The sequence below is a fragment of the Jaculus jaculus genome, chromosome 15 (genome assembly GCF_020740685.1).
Source record: "Jaculus jaculus isolate mJacJac1 chromosome 15, mJacJac1.mat.Y.cur, whole genome shotgun sequence".
Classification (NCBI taxonomy): Eukaryota; Metazoa; Chordata; class Mammalia; order Rodentia; family Dipodidae; genus Jaculus; species Jaculus jaculus.
Window position 1 is genome coordinate 27,933,424 of NC_059116.1, and position 24,687 is coordinate 27,958,110.

Below are 24,687 nucleotides of genomic sequence, written 5' to 3' on the forward strand. Positions count from 1 at the left end.
TAGGAGCACATTTATATTTGATGAGGGTTAGAAATGCGGACCTTCTGCGGTCATGTTCATTTTGTCTCTTCGTGGAGGGCTCAAAAAGAAAAAAAAAAAGACCAAAAAAAAAAAAAAAAAAAGAACACCCAAAACCAAAACAGATCAATCCCCTGAAGTTTTTCTCCAAGAGAAAGGTTGCTTTTATTGTTTTGATATGAGCATCTTGCACATCTTTTATTGGCTGTTAAATACAAAAAAACTATAGCATCATCTGGCTTTTCTGCTGCATTCTTGTATTGCAAACCTCACCATGCCTTCCAATCTATAGTGAAAGGATTAAGCCCAAATATCATTTCAAAATGGATTTATCATTACTGTGGATAGAAAGATTTCAGCATGTAAGAAAACCAACCAATCCTTATTATGCCAGAGACTGCTAAAAATAGATCCATGCACATCAGGTGATAGGCTCCCAGACAGAGAGACACACTCATGCTTTTCTCAACTCCATATTCTCCTAGTGCGAGAAGCTTTTTACGTTTATGTAAGCAGCCACGGCGGACTAGGTAATTGCTTCAACAGTATGGTCTACGATGCCCAAGAAACCCTTCACAAATATTTTAAAGCTGCTCGTTGTTTATGTGTCTCCTTCAGATGGTTTTCATCTGACTTGGTGCCCATTGCTGTTATGCTAGTCTGTAAAAATCTTCATTAAGTCAAGACAACTGCATTTAGTCACGCTTCCCCCATACAGAGAACTACAGGAAAATTACAGTAGCTGATCTGAGGCCATCGCCATGAGGGAAATACAGGGTTCTGGAAGATGACTGCAGACTATAAATGCGGTGTTGTGTAATTAAACATCAAATAGTCCAAATAATAAAAGTCATAGATTAACTGCCGCTCGGTCCCGCTCAGGTCCTTTAAGTACTGCCGCACCACCTGCGCGCTGGTTCTCTCATCAGATGAGTGCCTGTCCTTAAAGTTTGGAAACTTCAGCTCTCTGGGAGCACCGATCAGCTGCAAGAAGTAATTGGTGTCTTCTTCCAGAGTTTCAAATTTCCCTACAAAGTCATAATTGATCAAACACGGAGAGCAGAGCCTGCTCACCTTTTCCCAGTGAATGTCCATCCCCACAGGGCGGTGAGAATCCAGCAAGTAGTGGACAAACTCCCTGAACTTGACTCCAGAGCCGTTATTTGATGCTTCTGCGCAAGCGTTCGGTCGGTATTTCTTTATGATTGCTTTTCCAAATACTGGATGATAGTAACTGTTAGGATGTTCGAACTTGTCCCTAAATGCCGACACTAGCCTTTCCATGGGATCACGGACAAACACAGCTTTGGTGTAGGTGTTCAAACGCATGTGTATTCCTCTTAAGTCAAAGCTGTCTAAGGTTTTCAAATGCTTCCCGTAGTGCACAGCATCATGGGAGATGTTGTAGGCAGAGGAAGCCAACCCGTTCAGAACCATCAGAATCCTTTTCCAGTTAGAGCAGCCGGCCTTCGGCACTTCACAGTACAGGACTTTGTGTTTGTCTTCTACGTAAATCCTGGAGACCATGTGCAGAAGATGGGATTGAGGATGATTGCCTGCACCATATTTCTTACAAAATTCCTGAAGGAAGAACCTGCGTTTCTCTAAGGTCTCATCAGTTTTCTTCCACTTACTGTCTTTGACTAAACTTTTGTTTAAAGGGTGAGTGTCCAATGGCCAATTCATTTCACCAGACTTCTTGAGAAAAGCCTTTGTTCCTTGATGCATTCCAGTTGAGCCATTCCTTGGTAACCCTGAGATCCAAGTGACAACTCGGGCGTCCCCTTGTGAGTGGCTGGTCTTTGTTACGACCCTCGTAGGTATCACAGAGTGTAGTAGATTTTTCTTCTTCAGATTCTCAGGTATGTGAGCCTTGGAGTTCTGTTAAAATAGGAAAGGAGAGATGTTGGAAACAGAGTCACATTCACCAGAATGGTAGACTAGATAAGGAAGTTAGCACACGTGTTCTCAAATATTACTGAATAGAAAGCATGCTGTGCAGAAGCTGGCAGAAACAATTTAGTAAGGCATGCTGAGTGTACATTTTATGGTATGATTCTTTTTTTTTAGACATTATTTATTTATTTATTTTATGTGAGAGAGAGAGAGAGAGAGACAGAGAGAGAGAGAGGGAGAGAGAGAGGGAGAGAGAGGGAGAGAAGGAGAGAGGGAGGATGGACACACCAGTGCTTTCAGCCATTGCAAATGAACTCCAGATGCATGTGCCACCCTGTGCATCTGGCTTACGTGGGTCCTGGGGAATTGAACCTAGGTCCATTGGCTTTGCAGGCAAGTGCCTTAACCACTAAGCCATCTCTCCAGTCCATGGTAAGATTCTTTATGGAAAACATGAAGCCAGAAAATGAAAAATGATATTTATAGGATGGAGATGAGAGGGCCTTGGAGTTTTGTCCTGATTTTGCCTATAATGTAATAAAGCATAACCCATTCACTCTGTGATTAGTGATTCTTGTGATATTAATGAGTGTGAACTGATTTAGAATTTTATGAAGGTACATAACAAAATGCAGTAGTATCTGGTGTGAACTTTTTGTTGTTTTGGGGGAACTGTGTAATGTACATGAGTAATTCAAAGCCTGAAATCATAACTTAAAAATAAATTAATTTCAAAACTAAAGTAACTTAAAATTAGGGTCATTGTCAAACCCTGATGATCATTTCAGTTTTCTAAGCATTAGCAAGAAATGATTTTTTTTTGTCCCTTTGGAAAATATTTTACTTTCCTTAATTCATTTACCATAATAATTTGAGATATAGTTATGATAGCATGCAATTTCAATCATGTATGAAACTGTTCATCTTCCCTAGTGAACAATGACTAAGGAATCTAGACAAGTCCAGTTGGTGCTTGGTTATTGAAAGAGTATAGTGAAAGTAAAATGAGATATTTCTTCTTTTCCTACAACTCTTACATTGCTGAGGAAGGAAAGTTGTACAAGTTGGGGTTTTCAGGTGACACCCTCTGATAAGGCCAAAAATGGTAAGGACCTTGGTTTTTACCGTGGGTAAACTGGAAGTCTTTAGAGGGTTCTGACAATGAAGTAACATGCTGTCATTTAGACTTAGAAAGGATGAATATGGAAAAGCCTGGACTGGCATAAGTGTACAGGGTCTCCAGCCTGCTGTTGGAACATTTAAAACATAAATAAGAGAGAGAGAGAGAGAGAGAGAGAGAGAGAGAGAGAGAGAGAGAGAGAATGGGCACGCCAGGACTTATAGCCACTGCAAACGAACTCCAGATGCATGCGCCCCCTTATGCATCTGGCTAATGTGGGTCCTGGGGAATCGAGCCTCGAACCAAGGTCCTTAGGCTTCACAGGCAAGTGCTTAACCACTAAGCCATCTCTCCAGCCCATCATATCCATTTTTATCAAGAATTGCCTATAGCTGGTAGGAGTTGCTCTCATGTTTTGTGAGTGAATGAATTTTCCAGAGACTTCCAGGATTCTTCAAAGCTCCATATCCTTTGTTTTATTAAAGATCTTTAGTCCACAGAGTTGTTATCTATAACTCTCCAGTCAGGTGGAATGCTCATAGGGTTACTGGAAGACATGTAGGGAAATACTTAGCACAGGCCTGAAATAAAGCTATCGTGATGATTTCTGTCACTACTTCTTCCATTACCATCTTAAATAATAACTGTCATTATTGGGACTTCAGTAGTTATAGTAAATCTCATTTACCTCAGTGATGTAGTGAATTTCAATTGTCAGTTTTTGTCTATAGTACTGTAATTTGTGTGCCTTTTCATATGCCCCAGTCAACTCTCTTTGCCTCACAAACCCAACCAAAATACAATTAGCCTTCCACTGCGCCCTCTAGACCTTCTGTTCTGCCCTCATCTTCAGGGAATTTTAGAATGTTGGTTTCCCATGCCTTTCTTGAAATGAAACCTCACACCCTTGCTCTTTCTCAAGTGGATGAAATGTTAATTTCTGGAACCATGTGTCCCTCTGGCCAGAAGGTAGGCAGCTATTCTTTTGCAATCTACTCTGCTTCAATAGCTCTCACCAAGCCACCCACTTCTGTGAACCCCGTTTCGTGGAGTCTCCCTTTCCTTCCTCCCCCTTACCACTGGTCTCCACTTCATGCCCTCAAGACTCTGGCTTCAAGTCAGGCACCGAGTCCTCATCCATACTGTTGGAACTGCATGCAGTGACTGACCCCCTGCAGTTCCTTGGCCCCTCTCTTTTAGTAGACGTTCTCCTCTTCACATCATCTTGGGCCTTCAACCTGGCCTGGCTCACTTCCGTCATCTCTACCATTACCACTGCCTTGCCTTCCAGCTCCTTGTTATTTCCCATTTTGTAATTCTTTATGACGTCTACTATTTTATTCAGGGTTCTAGCAGGTGCCACAGCTGGCTCTTCAATTACTTCTCTGGAGACAGGTTTCTCTAGCCACGATCACTCATCTCGGCTCCTCATGATCTTCTCACTGCACTCTGCTTATTTTCCTCATGGCACTAATCACAAGCAAAAAGAACTCACTTATTCTCTTACTTCGCCTACCATCACCCTAGAATAGAACTTTTTTTCTGCACGTGGAGGACGGTCAGTGAATACTTGTGGAATAAGACAACAAGGTGATGATTTAACGGTGACTGCCAAACAAATTGTCCCTACGACCTTGTTGAAGAGAAATAGTGTTCATCAAAAGGTCAAGGTTAACTTAGATCAATAATTGACGAATTCTTGTTAAGGCGCTGCGTTCAAACAAATCGTTGGCAGAATAAACCAGGCGCACACAGAGGTGCCTTGCTAAAGCAAGTGTGCAGGTGAGTATCCTTCACTGCCTGCCAAATCAGATTGGTTCAAAGTCACTCAGAGCTGCTTTGGGGGCCCCTGCAGGGTTTGTTAGCACTCTGGGTTGCCAGGCTGTACTGTGGACACAGTGACTCAGAGTCCCTGAGGGGTGAGGCTGCAGCTGTAATTTAAGCTAGATCCCCTGGTGTTCCACAGGCGTGGTAGTATTTGGTGACAGCACAAACTCACTTACAAAGGAAATTAAGAAAATAAGGGACATGCTCTGAAGACTTCCTCTCTTCCTCTCCGTCCTTTCTGGGAAAAAAAAAAAAAAAGAATAAAAATGGTGGAATTAAGAGCTAAAACTTGGGAATAAGGTAGGATGCCACATGAATCCTTATGTGGACCAGATAAGTGTCTTTCCTGTTTATCCACTTTTCTCTGAGGAAATGCCACGTTCCCCAAGCAGTTTTCTAATGGTTAGATAACTAGGAAATAGCACGAGATAAAGGCTGCTCATTATGAGTCAGGTTTTAGTCTCTTTGTCAGTTGTTTACTGGTAGTCAGTTTCCTCCACTGACCAAACTGAATATGGGGAAAGTGATGACGAGAACATCCAATCAGGCCTCTTGGGTATGTGGTTGCCAGCTCTTCTCCTACACCTCATGTCACAATTGGGAACTTGGTAAAGTTCTAATCAGGGTGTCGTGGTCTTTCTCCCTCCACACTTCACCCAGCTCCTTTTCCTCCCAGTAACCAGTCAAGGCTTCCAGGACCTAGGGGCCTGGACCGTTAAATTAAAGTTAATGATATGCTACACCTGAGGCTCTTATTATGAATTTCTAATACCAAATACCATCAGGGTACTGCTAGCAATAAGAGAAATGAGAAAATAATGAAATCTTAGCTTGCATTTTTTTTCTTGGAGTGCTTTCTTCTAATTGCCCCTCGAGCAAGTGTCTCGAGAGCCACGTGACTTCCTGAATGCTCCTCTAGTTCTGAAAGGGTTCCATTGCTTTCAGGTGACACGCTTCTAAAATATGAATGCTCTTTTTACATTTTATTTTTACTTATTTATTTGAGAGAGAGAAAGGGAGATAGAGAGGTAGATAGAGAGAGAATGGGCATGCCAGGAACTTTATTGGCTGCAAACGAAATGCGGATGCAAGTGCCGCCTTGTGCATCTGGCTTATGGGGGTCCTGGAGAATCGGACCTGGGTCTTTTGGCTTTGCAGGCAAATGTCTTAACTCCTAAGTCATCTTTCCAGCCTGTGAATGCTCTCTTAACAATCCAAAAACATTGGCTATTTTACATTTCATAATGTCTGTCTTTCATCTTTTTAAATTTATAACCTCCTTTTAAAAAATGCATTCAGAAGTGATATGATTTCCTTGGTAGCCTGATCATTTATCACATCTTAATTGGATATTCTTGAATATCCTCCTAATTAGTCTTCTTACAGATTATTACTAAATTAGGCTTCTCCAAACACTTTACTTTTCATCCCTTGACACTTGGGACTGATTCTTACCAGACATAAACGAAATTTCCTTGCGGGCATTTGTAGACTGCCCGTGCTGGGCCACTTCTCACTGCTTTTTATACTTCTTACTGACTCTGTCCTTCACTTCCTTTCATCCCCATTCACGACAACAACCCCTCCTCTTCCTCTGGGACATCCAAAATCTTCAAGATGAATACAAAATCCTCGTTTCTTCTAGAAAACCACCAGCAAGTCATCTCATTTCCTCAAAGTGACTTCGGCAGCATGTCTATTCCATCAGCGAAGGAAGTCACTTGGTCCTAGCTTAATTTAATTATTTGACACCCCCCACCCCCCGCCATTGGATAAACTCCTTCAACCACACATATTTTAAGCTATAGCTATGGTTTTCCACAAATATTTTAAAGAGTGATTATTACAAAGTTAGTTGAGAGATATGCAACTACAGATAAGAACAATGAATATTCAAATGAGCCAAATGGTAAAAATGCAAAGAACATTCATTAAACTCCACACTGAATTCAAAAGGTTCATTCTTAGTTTCTTTCGGAAGGTCTCTAAATCAAGTTCACCTTCTCTGAGAATGCCAGTCTTCAACGCAGAATTGAATTACTGTTTGTTTTGTTTTTTCTCCCATCCAAGTCATTGGGAACCTTTCAAACACCTAGTGTGTGCTACATGCCTAAGATGAAATGGGCAAAATGGGTGGCCCTTTGAGGAAGCCAACATTTTGTTAGGTGGAAAGAATATGTACTTTCAGAAATCATGGGATAATAGCCATAATGAAAGAAAGAATAGTGGATATTTTGGGAAGTCAGGAAAGAACACTTATTTTTTTCTAAAGAGATTTATGGGACACATTTTTTTGTTTTGTTTTGTTTTGTTTTTTGGAAGTAGGGTCTCACTGTAGCCCAGGTTACTTGGAATTCACTATGGAGTCTCAGGGTGGTCTTGAACTCACAGTGATCCTCCTACCTTTGCCTTCCAAGTGCTGGGATTAAAGGCATGTGCCACAATGCCCATATTTTATGGGACACATTTTGCAAAGGATGAGTCTGAGGTGGCAAATGGGGAGGCCAAGGGTGGCAAGGACTGTGTACCAAGCACTGAGAGTCCACAGGGGGCCAATATTCAGAGAAGAGGAAGAAGCAAGCTGGGCTAGGAGTCACTTTATATGCATGCCCTGAATTTCACAGCAGAGGCGATGGGGACGGTGAACAAGGCAGTGGCAAATTCATGTTTACTGACCATTCTGGCTGGATTTGGAAGATGCAGCTGGGGAAAGGAGGGTTGCCCACCAGGTTTCCTTAGTGTAGGAACTAAGTCAAAAGGTTTAGAATGAAGAAACAGAGAATTACTTGAACTGATTTTTGAGACAGACCAGATTGGAAGAGCAAGCGTGGACGAGGCCTAAAGAATAGCTTTTCTTTCCTTGGAAAAGAAATTAAGAGAAGTAGCCTTTGTGGGAAACTGTAGGGTGGGTGGGAGAACTCACTGCCTTCCCTTTCCCACCTCTGGGGTTTGAACTACCTTTGAGGGAGCTGGAGGGAGGCTTCAGGACTTGAAAGCTGGGCATTCAGAGTTGTGGGCTACCGGCTGTTAGAGGTGTCGGGTAAATTTTAGGGAGCGCGGTCGTAGTGAGTACAGTTACCGCCCTTGCTGAGCGTCTGCAACATGCCGGCCCGCAGCTCATGCCGCTGACTGGGCACCACCGCCATGATGACCTTCCAGTTCCAGTTTGCTGATGAGCAGAGAAACTCTCAAAACTATGAAGCGACTTCATTGAGGCACACGACTGCACAGAAGGGACAATCGTGGAACTCATTTCTCTCACTCTCTTTCTGGGCATAGGCTTTTCCTGTCATTGCTATATAGCAAAAGGATAGAGAAGGGGCAGGAACTGGAGGACAACGCTACCTGGAAGGAGGGCCTGAGAACTGGACTATAAGGACTGGAATGTGTAAATCATGTTCTCTCTTCTGGCTTGAATCCTTTTATAGAGCTGGGACTCTGTCTATTTCCTAGTATAAGACGAGCCAGGAGCCAACATGACTCTAGTCCACATCAGAGATACAGTAGGGAAAAGTGTGGATTGTGTTAAAACCATCCCTCCCAGACACCCTTTTGCAAATTTCCAAACCAAAAGAGTGGAATGACCCCCACACCACCCCCACTACACTGGCAGCAGGAAGACTTGGTCTGGACCCAACCTTAAGTTGGAGGAACGTGCTTGGATTTCCAGTCTCTTGGAGGAAGGACAGGTGCTTTACAAAAGGCAGCACAGGGCCTTGCCCACTATCTAATCCTTCCTGGGACGTCAATTGTCTAAAAGAAGGGGTGACAATAACAACTCTATCCCAGGTGCGGAGGATTCAATGTGTTCACTTAAACAAAATGCTTATAAAAGTGTTTGGCACATAGTAAGTGATAGTTTATGACAATCTTTCAGGAATGATTTATCTTTTTCTACTAAGAAATAGTGCTTGCTTTTATGAAATTGAAATACGGCACTTGTAAATCTGTGTGCTTTCGTCTACGTGTTTTTCATGCTGATTACAAATTCATGCTGATGGTTCTACTTGTGAATGTCCTAGACACTGTAGAATGGACATGTGGGTGAGAGAGCTGGTTAGGCATCGAATGGATTGGATGAGGAGAGCTTCAGTGATTCGATTACACAGTCTTTCCTTTCATAGCATGTAGCATGAATTGGTCTAATTTTATGCTTTTATTTTGTGTGTGTAGAGTATGTGTGGAATGTGTTATGTATGCACTTGCACATGCAAATACGTGCAGAAGTTGGAGGTGAACCTTAAGGTACACTTCTCTAATGCTCATCCATGTATTTCCTTGAAATGGGGTTTCTCCCTTAACCCAAAGCTGCCATTTTTTTGATTAATATGCCCAAGCAGTTCTCTGGTCTCTTATCCCTCCTAGATACTAAGATGCCTAATGTTTTTTCTTAAGATTTCTTTTTATTTATTTAAGAGGGGGGGGGGGCATGCCAGGGACTCTAGCCACTACAAATGAACTACAGATGCATGCACCACCATGCACATCTGGCTTATGTGGGACCTGGAGAATTGAACCTGGGTCCTTAAGTTTAGGAGGCATGCACCTTAACTGTTAAGGCATCTCTCCAGCCCAGATGCTTAGTTTTTTAAGTTGGTTGTGGGAAGTCCAACTCAAGAAGTCTCAGGCCTTCCCAAGCTTAAGTGGCAAGTGCTCTTAACATCTAAGCCATCTCCCCAGTCCCTAATTTTATATTATTTTTATATTCTACTTGTATACTACAAAATAATGTGCATTTAATTAACTATGAGTATGGGCACATGTCTTATCAGCGTGAAGACCCAGTTGTCTGTAGCTGTTGATAAGAGGGACTATAGGCGTGTGTGGGAGTCTCAGAAGCCATCCCTTTCTGGGGATTCAAGTGTGAACATGGCCCCCTCTCTATCACAACTGTTCCTCTGACATCTTGTTTTCAGAACTTCAGAAACTGTGTGGATAATTACTCGAACTGAAGTCTGACCTCATTCCCAGGAGACACTGCGGACAGCCGGGAAGTGTGTGAGCGTAGAATCCTCATATTCAGTTATCCACCCATCTCTACTTTAGTCATTCATTGGGCGAAGGTTTCCTGATCTATCTAACACGATGCTGGGAAGTGGCAGTGTGTTGAAAGCATAGCTACCAGACAGACGTGGCCTCTGATCTTACCTTGCAGCCTTGGGCCGGGGGAGGACAGGGGGATACAGAAAAGAAAACCAGCGATCTCCATAGGCCTGGCAGTTTCTGTAGTGTATGCAAGCAATGACTTGTTAGGGGAGTGGGAAGGATAGGTGGCTAATCCTGGCTTGGAGGTGGGAGAAGGCTTCTGCTAGAATGTGTGTGCCATACAAAATCTCTTCTGTTTCCTCTCTCTGGGTCTTTATTTCCTCTCTCTTGAATAGTCTCTATTTTGTTTGCCTAATTAAAAGCATGAGGCAGTATCTAGCTGGCTTAATCACTTCATCACTTCAAAGACAACGTGTTCCCACTATAGAAAAAGAGCCTGCGTGCTCAGAGAGGTTAAGTTACCTGCCTGAATTAACAAGGCGATGACTAGAGCTGAGCCTCGTCCCGCTCTATCTACAGGTGGCTTCTGCTCAAGGCATCTATTCATTGTCTGATGTGCACTGATGGTGAAAGGAAAGCGTCAGGCATACGGCCGTTACAAGAGGCACAGCAATGAGGAGCGTCGGTTTCTGAGTCAGGTGGAAGTGGTTTGCGTCTCTGTTTTGTTGTTTTCTCTCGGGGTAACCTTGGTCAATCCATGTTGTTTTTAAAAACTCATTTCCTTGTGTGCACAATGCAGACGGTAAGCATCCACAGTCTGGGGTGCTCGGGTTACAGGAAGTGCATGAAGATATTGCTTAACTCAAACTACATTCTCCATAAATGTTACCTGTTTTTATTGATTTAGTCGGTGGATATCAACTTACTGAACAATTTCAATGTGACAGGCATTGCAAGGTGCATGGTAGTCTCTCCCCCTTGACTCTTTCACCTCCGCTTCCTCTTTCGTCCCCTCGCCTCCACCATGCCGTAACATTACAGGCACAGGGTGTGCTCGAGGAAGGGCCATGGAAGGTATGAGAAAGATGAAGACAATGGAGAGCAGAAATGGGAAGGAGCAACGAAGCAAAGGCAATGAACACAAGGATGTGAAGTTGTGTGAGAGGAAGTGGGAGAGAATAATGAACCCTTGGAAGAGGGTGAAGAGCACACAGGCCCTCTTCAAACCACGATCTTCAGTAACGCATAGACTGCTGCCCCTCCAGGGAGGAGGCTCTTCAGGTTGACCCATCACACTTAGTTCTTTCTTCCTCCCTTCCTTCCTTCCTTCCTTCCTTCCTTCCTTCCTTCCTTCCTTCCTTCCTTCCTTCCTTCCTTCCTTCCTTCCTTCCTTCCTTCCTCCCTCCCTCCCTCCCTCCCTCCCTCCCTCCCTCCCTCTCTCTCTCTCTCTCTTTCTTTCTTTGTGACAGATGGAGAAAGAAAGAGGCAGAGAGAGTCAGAGAGAGAATGGGCACATCAGAGCTTCCAGCCACTGTAAATGAACTTTGAACACATGAGCCCTCTTGTGCATCTGGCTAACGTGGGTCCTGGGGAACCGAGCCTCGAACCGGGGTCCTTAGGCTTCACAGACAAGTGCTTAACCACTAAGCCATCTCTCCAGCCCCCATCATACTTATTTCTACAACCCTCAGATGCAAGGTGAAATTACAACTTTAATTGATAGTGCTTTTCAATTTTTTTTAAATTAAATTCTTTTTTCCTTTATTCCCGCCCACCCCCTCAACCCCCACCCCCAAGCCAGTAAGTTGAAAGTGTAAGGACTCGTGAGGTAACACAGTGTAAATGCCACAGGAGATTTCTTTTGTAAACAGCCTTTTTTTTCTTTAGCTTGCAAGACCATCAGAGGACAAATAAGCTGACATGATCTTCAAGTATCTAAGTAGATAAGGCCCGACAGGTCTAATAGGCTCTTGTAGATTTTTCATTCTGTCTTCCTTCCACCTTTTTTAGAAAAAAAAATGAGGCTATTTTTTGCTTTTAAATTCACAGATAAATATAGACTTTTGTAATGACTTGCTCAAAGTTGCTCTCTAAAGCCAATAAAGAAATCAAAGATGCAGTCCATTTCTCTAATTCCCGCCTAGGCCATCTTTATGCAACTGAGCGTGAAGCTATAACTTGTTAAAGCGAAATATATTCAAAATATATGGTCCTCATTATGGCATCTGCTAGGTTGTCCCTCTACATGTCAAATGTGGCTGGGAAAGGCAAATCTAATCGATTATACTTGAAGTGAGAGAAGTAGAGTAAGTATATGATTTTAGCATTTCACTGGAATTTTAGATACCTATTTGGAAAATGGTTATTCTAATATCTCCAGGTGTATAGCTTTCTAAAATTGGTACTAGGGCTGGAGAGATGGCTTAGCGGTTAAGCGCTTGCCTGTGAAGCCCAAGGACCCCGGTTCGAGGCTCCCAGGACCCACATAACAAATTTCTAATGATGTAAAATACAAATACAAATGGCGTAAGCCAGATGCACGAGGGGGCGCACATGTCTGGAGTTCGTTTGCAGTGGCTGGTGGCCCTGGTGTGTATATTATCTCTCTCTTTCTGTCTCTGCCTCTTTCTCTGTCTGTTGCTCTCAAATAATAAATAAATAACTTTAAAAAAAACCCTAAAATTGGTACTGTTCAGTTGTCTTCTCATCTCCTTGCATTTAAAAATCAGGGCCACTAGAAGTTGAGCTCATCTGAGAGGATGGGAGGTTCAGGATGAAGGCGGACAGCGTCACTCTAATACCTCGTCCTATGGGGTGTATTTACCAGGAGGAGTTCTCATCTTGTGTTTGGGGAGTAAGGACCCAGATGGCTTAATGTGCAAGACCTAAGTGCAAAGTCGTATTTGGAGTGGGGTGGGGGAGTTGTTATGGGCATGGATTTGTAATGAAAGGATGCATACAAGCCATGCAGATCATTTCAGGAAGTGACACCTGAATTGGGGACTGACTGCATAGAAGAAAATTTGTGATGTCAACAACCTGGTGGCTGAGCGTGATGAACAGTAACTTTGGGGTTTAAGACAGTCTTCAGGCGTGTTTCCCTAAAGGCAGAGCTAGAGTCCAGGACCGTGGGCAAGTTGCCAACGTGGAGCTGATGCCTGGAAACCACATTAGGAGTGAAGGCACGTGAGAGGGGGAGGTGGAGGACACAGGGCGAAGCGTCGAGCCGTTGGCATGGTGCAAACAGTAGCTGAATCCCAGCGAGGAACTCTGAGAGCCAACGGAGAACTCATGCCCCAGATCTACACCAGCAAATCCCATCAGCCATGCCTGAGGAGTTCTGGGAGGAGAGATCTGGCAAGTCCAGCTACTAACCAGCTGGGCAAGCAGACTCACGCAGACAAGGCTGCCCCAGCAGTGGGCATCTGCACACACAAGGAAACATTAAGCGATAAAGGCACAGAGGAAGGAAGAGACAACGTGTTTAGGGAGCCCCATCACATTCTCCACTCAGCAAGTCTCTTTGTTTTTAATTTAACTTTTATTTATTTATCTGAGATGTATAGCGAGAGGCAGATGGAATGGGGGGAGGGAGAGGAATGTGTGCGCCAGGGCCTCCAGCTGTTGCAAACGAACTCCAGAAACATATGCCCCCTTGTGCATCTGGCTTATGGGGGTCCCGGGCAATCGAACCTGGGTCCTTTGGCTTTGCAGACAAGTGCCTTAACCACTAAGCAATTTCTCCAGCCCAGAAATTCTCATTTTTGAAAGCAGAAAACCCTGTATTCTTTTTTTTCTGGGAATGTTAGAAGGAGGAGATTGTACTGGCTGGGCCCCAGGACACTGATGTTCTGTCTTATCATTGGGAGAGACTCAAACTCTGACCTTTCACAGGGTGTGTGTGTGTGTGTGTGTGTGTGTGTGCACAGATGACAAAGCCTAGAAACACTTTGCCACAAGTTAGACCGCAGTCCTATTGAACCCATGTAGACTACATAGATGAATCAGGACTCCTTGCTCAGAGAAGACAGTGCTGGAGCCCGGGCCCAGCTTTGGACAACAAGCCGCTTGGGCCACATTACCAGGGGCTCTGTTAAATCTCATCCTGATTCTGACAGTCTGATGGCAGCAAAAGATGAACATTTTATTTTTAGATCCATCTTTTCTTTTGAGCATTAATTGAATCATTTCAGTTATAAATTACACATCACCATGCCTGACATAAAGATTTTCCCCAAATGTCATTGTATCCTGTGTCCACGCCTGCCTTCTCTCATCTGTCATGCTCCCTCTTGGCTTCAGACTGACATGACTGTGGCAAGAGGCCCTGTGTACCTAACCAGTCTCACAGGGTGGATACTGGTTCAATTAGGACTGGGAATTTGACCTAAGGACAGCTTATCCATAGGCCACTGGCAACCAGGGAGAAGGAGGGCGTTGGAACAATATACTGTCCATATGGGTAGAGAATAACTAGCCAGACTAATTAGCCTATCTCCCCTGTGGACTGGAGCCCAGAAGCTGCATAGACTGAGGCCCATACACATCACCCACTTGAGCCATGGCAGCAGCCATGCCAAGTGCGAGAGTGGCAGGACATTGCAGGAATGCATTCCACTGGTCATACTTGGTTAAGCCTCTGCTAGCCCCAGATCAGGTTTTTTGTGTGTCAGCACTTTTGTGCGAAACACGCATGGACACACACACACACACACACGTGCCTCTGGCTCATGTCACTCTTGCCCGTTTAACAACTCAGCCTTCATTAACACAGCCTCCAACTCTCAATCAGTGAGCGCCAGCAGTTCTCACGGTGGTGTTGCTGTGAGTCCCATGTCCTCTGAGCCAGGAAGAGTGTCCCCCGGGGGCACTAGCTCCTGCCATGGTGGCCCAGAGGCCATGCTGAATGGGTTTCTTTTCAGGGTTTCAGTCAGAGCAGGAGGCAAGGAAAGAAGATAAGACATAAACAAGCAGGACAGGAAGACAGGGAAGTTGAGGAAATCGTCCCGGGGTGGGTTAGAGTGCACTGGGCTTGGACAATGATCTGCTTACCTAAGCCTTGCAAGGACTTAGTCATGCTCTCATATACATTTGCCAATTTTATTTTCAGGTAGTATTTTATAATCCTATTTTTTTTTCAAATTTTTATTAACAACTAATATATATATATATATATATATATAACAACTAATATAATATAACTAAATCTGATTTTTTAACTAGTAACATTTTTGCTTCTCATTTTTTGTATGTGTGTACCATGTGTGGTATGCATGTGGAAGCCAGACATTGACATTAGGTATCTCCTTCAATTGCTTTCTGCCTTATTTATTTATTTTTAATTTTAATAAGACATGCAACTTTTTGTGTGTTTATTTTAGACAGAGAGGGAAAGAGGCAGGTAGAAAAAGAGAGCGAGAGAGAGAGAGAGAGAGAGAGAGAGAGAGAGAGAGAAAGAGAATGGGTGTGTCAGGGCCTCCAGCCACTGCAAATGAACCCCAGATGCATGCTCCACCTTGTGCATCTGGCTTATGTGGGTCCTGGGGAATCAAACCTGGGTCCTTAGGCTTCACAGGCAAGCGCCTTAACTGCTGAGCCATCTCTCCAGCCCTACTTTATTTTTTTGAGACAGGGTTTCTCAAGTGAATCAAGTGCTCACAGATTAGGCTAGACTAGCCAGCATGTTTAAGAGACGTCTCCCCCCATCTCTGCCTCCCTGACGACACACACCACCTCACCCAGCTTTTCTATATGGATGTTGGGGCTCTGAACTCGGGTTCTTGTCTTTGTGAGGCAAGCACGTTACCCACAAAGCCATCTCCCCAGCCCAGGCTCAACACTACTAAAGGATTTTCCAAATGGGTTGTGTAGTGCACTGGATTCAAGAGGTTCCATGAAATGGCTAGTAGACAGTCACAGCCAAGACCAGGTTCATTCCTTGTGGCTCTCCTGTCTTTGCAAGTGTGTGCAGGTGTGAATTGGGCCACTCCTACTTTCTTGGCCTTGAGATGAGAGTTTTCAGTGTTCGGAGAACTTCTGGTGGTGGGGACGGCAGGGGGATGGTGTGGGGAGGAATCCCAGAAAAATGTCTGCCTAGCAAGGGGAAGAACCGTGTGTCACTGGTGATGACTGAAGAGAGCCTGGGGGACACCAGCCAACCTTCTCTGTTCCTTCCTTTAGGCCGAGTTCAAGTCTTGGAGAGCTTCATACGCTGTTTCTCTGCCCCTCATCCACTGCCTCCTAGCCCAAAGCAACTTCGGCAATGCCAATAGATTTTCCAGCTGACAGAGTCGCAGGACAGCTGTAGGGGCAGGTGATGCCCTCCAATCATCATTAACTTATCTATAAAGCCACTGATGGTCAAGATTCTATGCGAGTTATTTCTAGAGACACGGTTATAAAGAAAGCAAACACAACCTTGAAAAGATCTGCTGTACCCCCTTTTAAAATTTTATTTATTCATTTATTTGAGAGAAAGAGAGAGAGAGAGAGAATGGGTGCACCAGGGTCACTAGCCTCTGCAAACGAACTCCAGCACATGCTCCCCCTTGTGCATCTGGGTTACATGGGTCCTGGGGAATCGAACTGAGGTCCTTTGGCTTTCAGGCAAACCCCTTAACTGTTAAGCCATTTCTCCAGCTTCCCCCTTTACTTCATTACACTTCTGTCATCTGTCTGTTCTTTGGGAAGAGCAGCCACATATCAGTTTGCTTTGCTTAGAAAGAACACCACAGCTTATCAACTCTGTTTACTCCCCCCACAAGGAATATTAATTGTCTCTAATAGGCATGGAGGACTTGGCGGGCACCATGCAGGGATTTTCTGAGAGCATCCCAAAGGGTAGAACACTAATTACTGACTGGCCTCTGAACGATGCTGTAACAGGATGAAAGCGTATGAACGTGGGTGCCATTCATCTATAAAACCGGAAACTTGCACCTCTGGACCAGTCGTCAGGCCAGTGGGAAGGCATTTGCACCTCCCTTGTCATTTATGATTCACAGATGGAGATTCTGAGGCCTGGGACATCTCCCTCTGAGGAAGAGGGAGTGTGGATAGCACTCCAAAGCTTTGCCGTCTCCACCCCGGCCTGAGATCCACTTGGGTTCACACTGGATAAGATGTAGGCATGAGTGGGTTCTGAATAAACGTAGGCAGATAGGGTGCCAGGTAACCATGTGTGGTTTACTGCCCCCTTCAGCTCTGGCTAGATGGACTGGGTCACATCATTATGGAACTTACTCAGCATCTTACAGCTGGCAACTGTTGGAGTTGGGAATGAAGTCCAGGCTTCTCTGCCTCCCAAGCTATGGATTTCTTATTCAGAGTACATATATTTGCCTCTTAGTGTCTACACACTTGTAATTTCTTTTCTTTTCTTTTCTTTTCTTTTCTTTTCTTTTCTTTTCTTTTCTTCTCTTTTCTTCTCTTTCTTTCTTTCTTTCTTTCTTTCTTTCTTTCTTTCTTTCTTTCTTTTTTCTTTCTTTCTTTCTTTCTTTCTTTCTTTCTTTCTTTCTTTCTTTCTTTTTTCTTTCTTTCTTTTTTGTTTATGTCTTCTGAGGTAGGGTCTCGCTCTAACTCAGGCTGACCTGGAATTTACTATAGAGTCTCAGGGTGGCCTCGAACTCATGGTGATCCTCCTACCTCTGCCTCCTGAGTGCTGGGATTAAAGGCGTGCACCACCACGCCCGGCGTACACACATGCAATTTCGATAGTGCTTATCTGCCACTTGATTCAAATGAATCCTACCCTTTATGTGAGCAAACTTGTGATGATCAAAGGTGTCCAAAGTCAAGTTTCATTAGTGCCAAAGGCATGCATCACCCCGCGTTTTGTTGTTTGTTTCTCCTGCCGCTTGAGTTCTGTAGGTTGGTGTTTTGTAGGTGTTGTTTTTTTTTTAAATTTTTTTTTCTGTTTTATTTATTTATTTGAGAGGGACAGACAGGGAGAGAATGAGGCTGATAGAGAGAGCGAGAGAATGGGCGCGCCAGGGCCTCCAGCCACTGCAAACAAACTCCAGACGCATGCGCCCCCTTGTGCATCTGGCTAATGTGGGTCCTGGGGAAATCGAGCCTCGAACGGGGGTCCTTAGGCTTCACAGGCAAGCGCTTAACCGCTGAGCCATCTCTCCAGCCCTTGTAGGTGTTTTGTAAGTGTTTCATCCAGATTGAAATATTCCTTCCTAGAGAGAAGAGGGAGGCTCAGACAGCTCAGAACTGTTACCTGCAGAGGCCGTGGTGGTGTGGCTGCCTGCAAGTTTCACAGGGAACTATAGTCACACGGCTTCTGTGAGTCATGGCCCATGCTGAGGTGAGCTTTGTCGCGGTGAAGCTGCTCAAGCCATCACGATACAGTCATCAGGTCACCAAGCTCAACTTGGGTACAGTCATCTCTTTGTTCTCTCCCTGCCCCCTGTGTCTGGAGTAAACTGGCATTTTTGTGATTCTTCTGGAGTTATCCAACAGTGGGGTACCAACAATTAGTGCTCTACTGAAAACCCCAGATGCTTTGTTCCCCCGAAGGTGCAAGGTCACCGCTGCCAATGAAGCAGGATGTCATCTGGCCCTGCTTAAACTTTAGGCATTTCCCCACACACTTGGTGGGGCATCTGCTCAGCTTTCATACCAGCCTCAGAAGAAAGCTCCTCAACCTCATGACGTCTGTATCCTCTCGTGTACCTCCACATTTCTGTCAGAAGTAGCCAGACGTGGTGGTTATGGAGTTCATATGTGTTGGACTTTCCACGAATGTGTATGTTTCTATTTTGATATTTCAGCAGTTTAGGAGAACATATGATAACATGGACACTTTTAGGGTGTGTGCCTACACACACTGGGGAGGGAGGGAGGCAAGGATTTCAACCTCTGATAGTGTTTGTACATTATGGGTATATGTTATTTTGGGGGGGCACGCCCAACAGACTGGTTGTTTTTTATGAGAGAGGGAGAGAATTGGCACACCAGGATGTCCAGCCACTGCAATTGAAACCCAGATGTGTGTGCCACCTGTGCGCATGTGGGACCTTGTGTGCTTGTGTCACTTTGTGTGTCTGTCTCACGTGGGACCTGGAAATTTGAATATGAGTCCTTAGACTTTGCAGACCACTAAGCATTCTCTCCAGCCCAGGATATGTGTTTCTAATATTTATTTATTTTGGAAAGAGACAGAGACAGACAGACACACACACACACACACACACACACACACACACACAGAACAGAGAGAGAGAGAGAGAGAGAGAGAGAGAGAGAGAGAGAGAGAGAGAGAGAATGGGTGCACCAGGGCCTCTAGCCACTGCCCATGAACTCTAGACACATGCACCACCCTGGGCATCTGGCTTATGTGGATACTGGGGAATTGAACTTGGGTTCCTTAGGCTTCACAGGCAAGTAAGTGCCTTAACCATTAAACCATCTCTCCATCCCTTATATATATATTTGTGCACGGGTGTATATTCAAGTTAGTTTGTGCATGTGCACTGCAAGCCAAAAGTACATGCTGTGTCTTTCTCAGTCGCTCTTGCAGCATTATTTTTTTTTAAGACAGGCTCTCTCACTGAGAATACAGGCATGCTGCATACTTTACTTTTGAGCTGAGTTCTAGGCTCTGAACTCAGAATTTTATACTCATGCTTGTGCAAGGATTTTATACACTGAGGCATCTCCTCAGGCCCTTCCTATGGCTTATTTTTAAGTATTTATTGTTATTTATTTATTTATTTTATAGAAAAGGAGGGAGAGAGGGGAGAGAGAGAGAGAGAGAGAGAGAGAGAGAATGGGTATGCCAAGGCCTCCAGCCACTGCAAACCAACTCCAGATGTGTGTGCCCCTTTGTGCATCTGGTTAACATGCGTCCTGGGGAATTGAACTTGGGTTCTTTGGCTTTGCAGGCAAACACCTTAACCGCTAAGCCATCCCTCCAGGCCTCCTATAGCTTTTTGATCACCAGGTCATGAGATCTTTGATGATGCTTTCATGGTGAATCACACAGTGAGGAAAACCATCTATTTTCTGCTGCAATTAAGACTCTGCCCAGATATTTCGTTTCAGCATCATCTAAGTCCTCATCCTCACCAGCAGAACTGCCTTCTCCAGATTTACGGTTCATTTTCAACACAGCCAAGCTTTACTATTCCAGGTAGCAACCTAGTGAGTGGCCTGAAAGACAGATGCTGAATCTCTCCACATGCTGAAGTTTGGTTCACAGGAATATATAAAATCTTCCTACAGTAACCCTGAGGGCCTCATGCTAATCTTTGCCCTGCTCACTCATTTCCGGCCTACATGTGGAATCCACACTGTATCCATTTCTTTCCTGAAGTGCTTAGCCCACTATCAATATTTCACAAAGATGCTTCTGTGTCCCACGTCCAGGCCATTGTCCAGCTGGAAGAGTTAACTAAGCGGTACACTCATCCACGCGATATTTGCCGAGCACCTGGAAATAGATGCACCCTTTTCTGGCGTTGATGTTCTGACAGGCCACTGTTCTTGGGGTTCTGATGTTTATGCGGGTGAAAGGTAGATGACAACCAAGTTAATGAAGGAGTGAACACAAGGACGAGATGGTGCGAAGGGGAAGCAAACATGAAAATGGAGTGCTGTGGTCGGAGGGCTGAATGGATGTCCAGGGAAGGTCTACCTGCGGGGGAGCCAGTTGAGCTGAGCTGAGAAGTAACACCAGCTCTGGAGCAGAGCATCTTAGGCTTGGGCAGTAGCAGGTGTGCACAGGAAAGAACCTGACGAGGTGGGAGGGTGGAGGGCAGGCCATCGTGACTGCTGCATCAGTGGGAATGGCCTAATGAGATATATGAAATCAAAGAGGAGGGCAGGAGCACATCATGCACTAATATAAGGCCATCGTAAATACTGTGTGTGTGTGTCTGGTGTGTTGGCGGGGCTGGAGGTGGTGGTAATATGTATGGAGACCAAAGGTCCACACTAAGTGTCTTCCTTAATCATTTTTCCACCTCATGAATTGAGAAAGGGTCTCTCACTAAACCCGACGGCCACTGAGTCAGCTAGAGTAGCTAGCCCTAGGCCCTGGGAATCCTCCTGCCTCTGCCTGCTCAGCGCTGAGATTAATCCCAGCACTCGTGTGGATCCAAACTCACTTTTGCATCGCAGGTGCTCTGTTGACCGAGTCATTACCTCAGCAACAAGATGCCGCTGTTTCACGGGGCTGTAACAGAAGCCATTCGAGGTTTTAGGTGGAGGGCTCACACAGTTCACATTTTATAAAGCTCACTCTGTTGTCTGGCCAAGTGTCACATGGACTTGTGGAAGCAAGAGTGGAAGAAGGGGAGGCCAGAGCAGAGGGATTGGCAACTTATGCCCTTGGTGAGGTGGAAACAACAAGGAAACTGCAGGGTTGAATTTTGAGGAGAATCCTATCGATTCTTGGGTTACTTCCAAATTAGGAAATGTTCAGTGTTGCATTATGACATTTCTCTCTGACTCCGAACTGAGCAACTGATTTTCGAAGCCCTCTATGAGTCCTTGCTGACCACTGTGCTTTACAAAGTCATTGTCAAAGTCTCTCAAGTCACATAGCTTCTACCTTGCTTAGGCCATGCGGAAGCAAGTGATAGCATGCTCTGCCACTTGGCGCCACATGTCCAATTCGATAGACTTTTTCTGCCAAGGTGGGAAAGTTCTCCAGTCAGGCCAAGTCTTTACACTCTCCTCCTCACCCTGCATAGCAGCTCTAAATGCAGGGCACGCACAGAAATTGCTTATTGATTGATGGAAAGAACACACCACCGGCATTTGTCTCTTCAGTCTCCCCTGGATGAAGGAGGGTGATTATCTGTCAATAGTCATTGCATCATTAAACCAATATGCAATGCATTCATCATCTCTGAGCTAACCAGATGAGGCTGTATTGTAATTTCTTTGTATTTGACTGAGATAATTTCACTTGCTCTGGAGTTTATGAGGCCATAAGTGGCTCCCATCTGTTGATGAACATATTTCTAGGAGTCATTTAGTCTCAAGTATGGAATACTTGAGGGGAAGCTAAATTGTAACTTTTTTATTAAGTGCCATCTTTGTAACAGAATCAAAATTGGAAGCATGTGTTCCATTTTGGCCTTTCATTTTTAAAGCTTTAGGTCAGGCAAGTAATTAATTTCATTTGTTTACAAAGTAGATTATGTGTAATAAAATCTACTTTGTTTATGGTCACATTTTAGTTAATCCATTGCCTTGGAAAATGGGAGAAATCTGATTGGCTAATCATTCAACATAGTAAATTACATTATTCCATATTCACAGAACATTGGCCTAATTGGATTATCCAGTAATCACACGATGAAAATATTTCTCCTTTAATATGCTTTGAAGAAGGCATCAAGTGATGGAATAGTGAAGAATCTTGTTTATTCCATTTCTGTTTGATGATTGACCACAGAATGTAACGTAACACCTCAGTAGATAATAACATTTTTCCACATGGAGGCTGACATAGACAAGAGTGCTGTCTTCAGATACTTGCTGGCGCTCTGAATTTCTGCCATTGGCATTGCCTGCCCTCCACAGACATTTGATTTTTGATAAATGTTACTTCGCAAAATAAAGCCTAAATTAATTTTTTATGTACAATAAAAGGGACAACTTTGGCCACTTTCTAGTCCATGAGAGAAGCGTTAGAAAATTTCTGGTGTATCTTCCTTTATTTAACATTCTGACCATCTTCCCTGGACATTTCCTCGGCAAGTGTAGATTCCTACAAAGAAGTCTGGGTAGATATGGAGTTGGAGAGTATCTGTCCTGAGGGAACATAGGCAGATATATATATATATATATAGATAGATAGATAGATAGATAGATAGATAGATAGATAGATAGATAGATAGATATAGATAGATAGATAGATATAGATAGATAGATATAGATATAGATAGGTATAAATGTATAGATATAGATAACAGAGATTCTATAGAATTGGCTTGAGGTTTTGGTTCATTGCTTCTGAAAACACAAGCTTCTCATGTCAGTGAGCAGCTTTTATCCACAATTTGACTCCTCAAGCTCCTCTTTTGCACCATTTCAGAAGAGAACATGTTTTTACTTGATTAAAGTCTGGGGCTGGGGAGATTGCTCAGTGGGTAAGACTGCTTGCAGGTTTAGTTCAAGGGCCCCTCTGGCCAGAGATGGTCAAGTTCTACTTCCCAGAAACCATGTAAAAAGCTGGCAATAGGACTGGAGAGATGGCTTAGTGGTTTAGGCACTTGCCTGCAAAGCCAAAAGACCCAGGTTTCGTTTCCCAAGATCCACATAAGCCAAACGCACATGGTAGTGCACGAGCCAGAGTTCGTAAGCAGCAGCCGAAGGCCCTGGTGCACCCATTCGCTTTCTCTCTCTGTCTCTCTTAAAAATAACTGCAATAAAAAAGTTAAAAAGCTGGTCATGGCCACATATGTCTCTAACTCCAGTCTGTGGGAGTGGCCAGTGCCAGATAATCCCTGGGGTTCGCTAGCAGCCCTATGTTGAGGGGCCGACCTGGTGTCAAAGAAGTATGGAGGTGAGCGCCTGGAGGACACCTGGTGTGGTAGATGCATGTGATGGTTTGAATGTGGGGCCCTATAGGCTTGTGTGTTTTGTTAAAATTAAAATATTAAAACTGTAGCAGGTAGATGCCTGCTACAACGGGGAATGTCTCCGGGGGCATCAGGAGTCCTGCTCTGAGGTGTGCCAGGGGGCAGATCTTCAGCCCAGCCATATTAGGTGTGGAGAGAGTAGCTTTGAGCTCTGGTGGTTCTTGCTTGCTGGCTGTCGGCGGTGTCTCTCCGCTGAGATGTGTACTGAGGTGAGCCAGCTTCTTCTGGTATTGGTGGCGTTCCTTTGGATTTTGTAAGCCTGAAATAAACACCTTCCTCCGATAATCTGTGTCTGATTGGATGTTTGTCCCAGCAGTAAGGAGCTGATTGTGATTCCTGGCATTCTCTTCTGGCTTCTGCACTCATGCTCATGGGGCATACACATTGGCACTTACATGTGCATGTATCACATATCAAATACACCATATCATATATGTACTCTACAGACATATACATAACAATAACAACAAACATCAAAAGGATTCATTGGAATGCTTCATCAGTTTTTTAAAAAATATCTTATTTATTTATTTGCGCAAGCAAGAGAGAGAGAGAGAGAGAGAGAGAGAGAGAGAGAGAGAGAGAGACAGAGATACAGGGAGCAATGGATGTTCTAGGGGGCTTCCAGCCACTGCAAATGAACTCCAGATGCATGTGCCACCCTGTGCATCTGGCTTACATGGGCACTGGGCAATTGAACCAGGGTCATTTTGCTTAGCAGGCAAGTACCTTAACCTCTAAGCCATCTCTCTCCAGCCCTTCATTCAGTTTTTAATCATGAGAAGAAAGTAGAGGCTAGGGAGATTGCTCAGTAGATACAGCATTTGCTATATAACTCTGAGTACCCATGTTCAGATCCCCAGGCCCCATGTAAAAGCCAGAAATGCATCAGGTTTCTGTAATCCCAGGGTGCCTATGATGAGAAGAGAGGAAGACAGAGAAAAATTTCCAGGAAGCTTGCGAGTGAAGCAATAAAGAAGGGAAACCTTGGAGCCAACAATGTGGAAGGCAGAGACTGTCTAGCTTTGACCTACACATATGCACATGAATGCACGCGTGCGTGCGCGTGCGCACACACACACACACACACACACACACACACACACACACACAGAGTAAAGAAACTATTTAAAAAACAAGCAAACAATAGTTCAAATATTCATACATGTTGACACATTGGCTCTGTGAGCCCATTTGACGGCAACCCAAGACTTGCGGCATGGACATGCTTCTTGGGGT

The 24,687-nt window shown here is 44.3% G+C and overlaps 1 protein-coding gene across 1 annotated transcript in view; it reads right to left on the bottom strand.

Moving 5' to 3' along the window:
- Positions 1-698: 698 nt before the first annotated feature.
- Chst9 (carbohydrate sulfotransferase 9) overlaps positions 699-24,687 on the bottom strand; it is a 297,984-nt gene continuing 273,995 nt past the window's right edge. Inside the window, exon 5 of the mRNA XM_045135093.1 lies at positions 699-1,899. Within this exon, the coding sequence (XP_044991028.1) occupies positions 817-1,899 (1,083 nt within the window). The 3' untranslated portion in view covers positions 699-816. The remainder of the gene's footprint in view (positions 1,900-24,687) is intronic.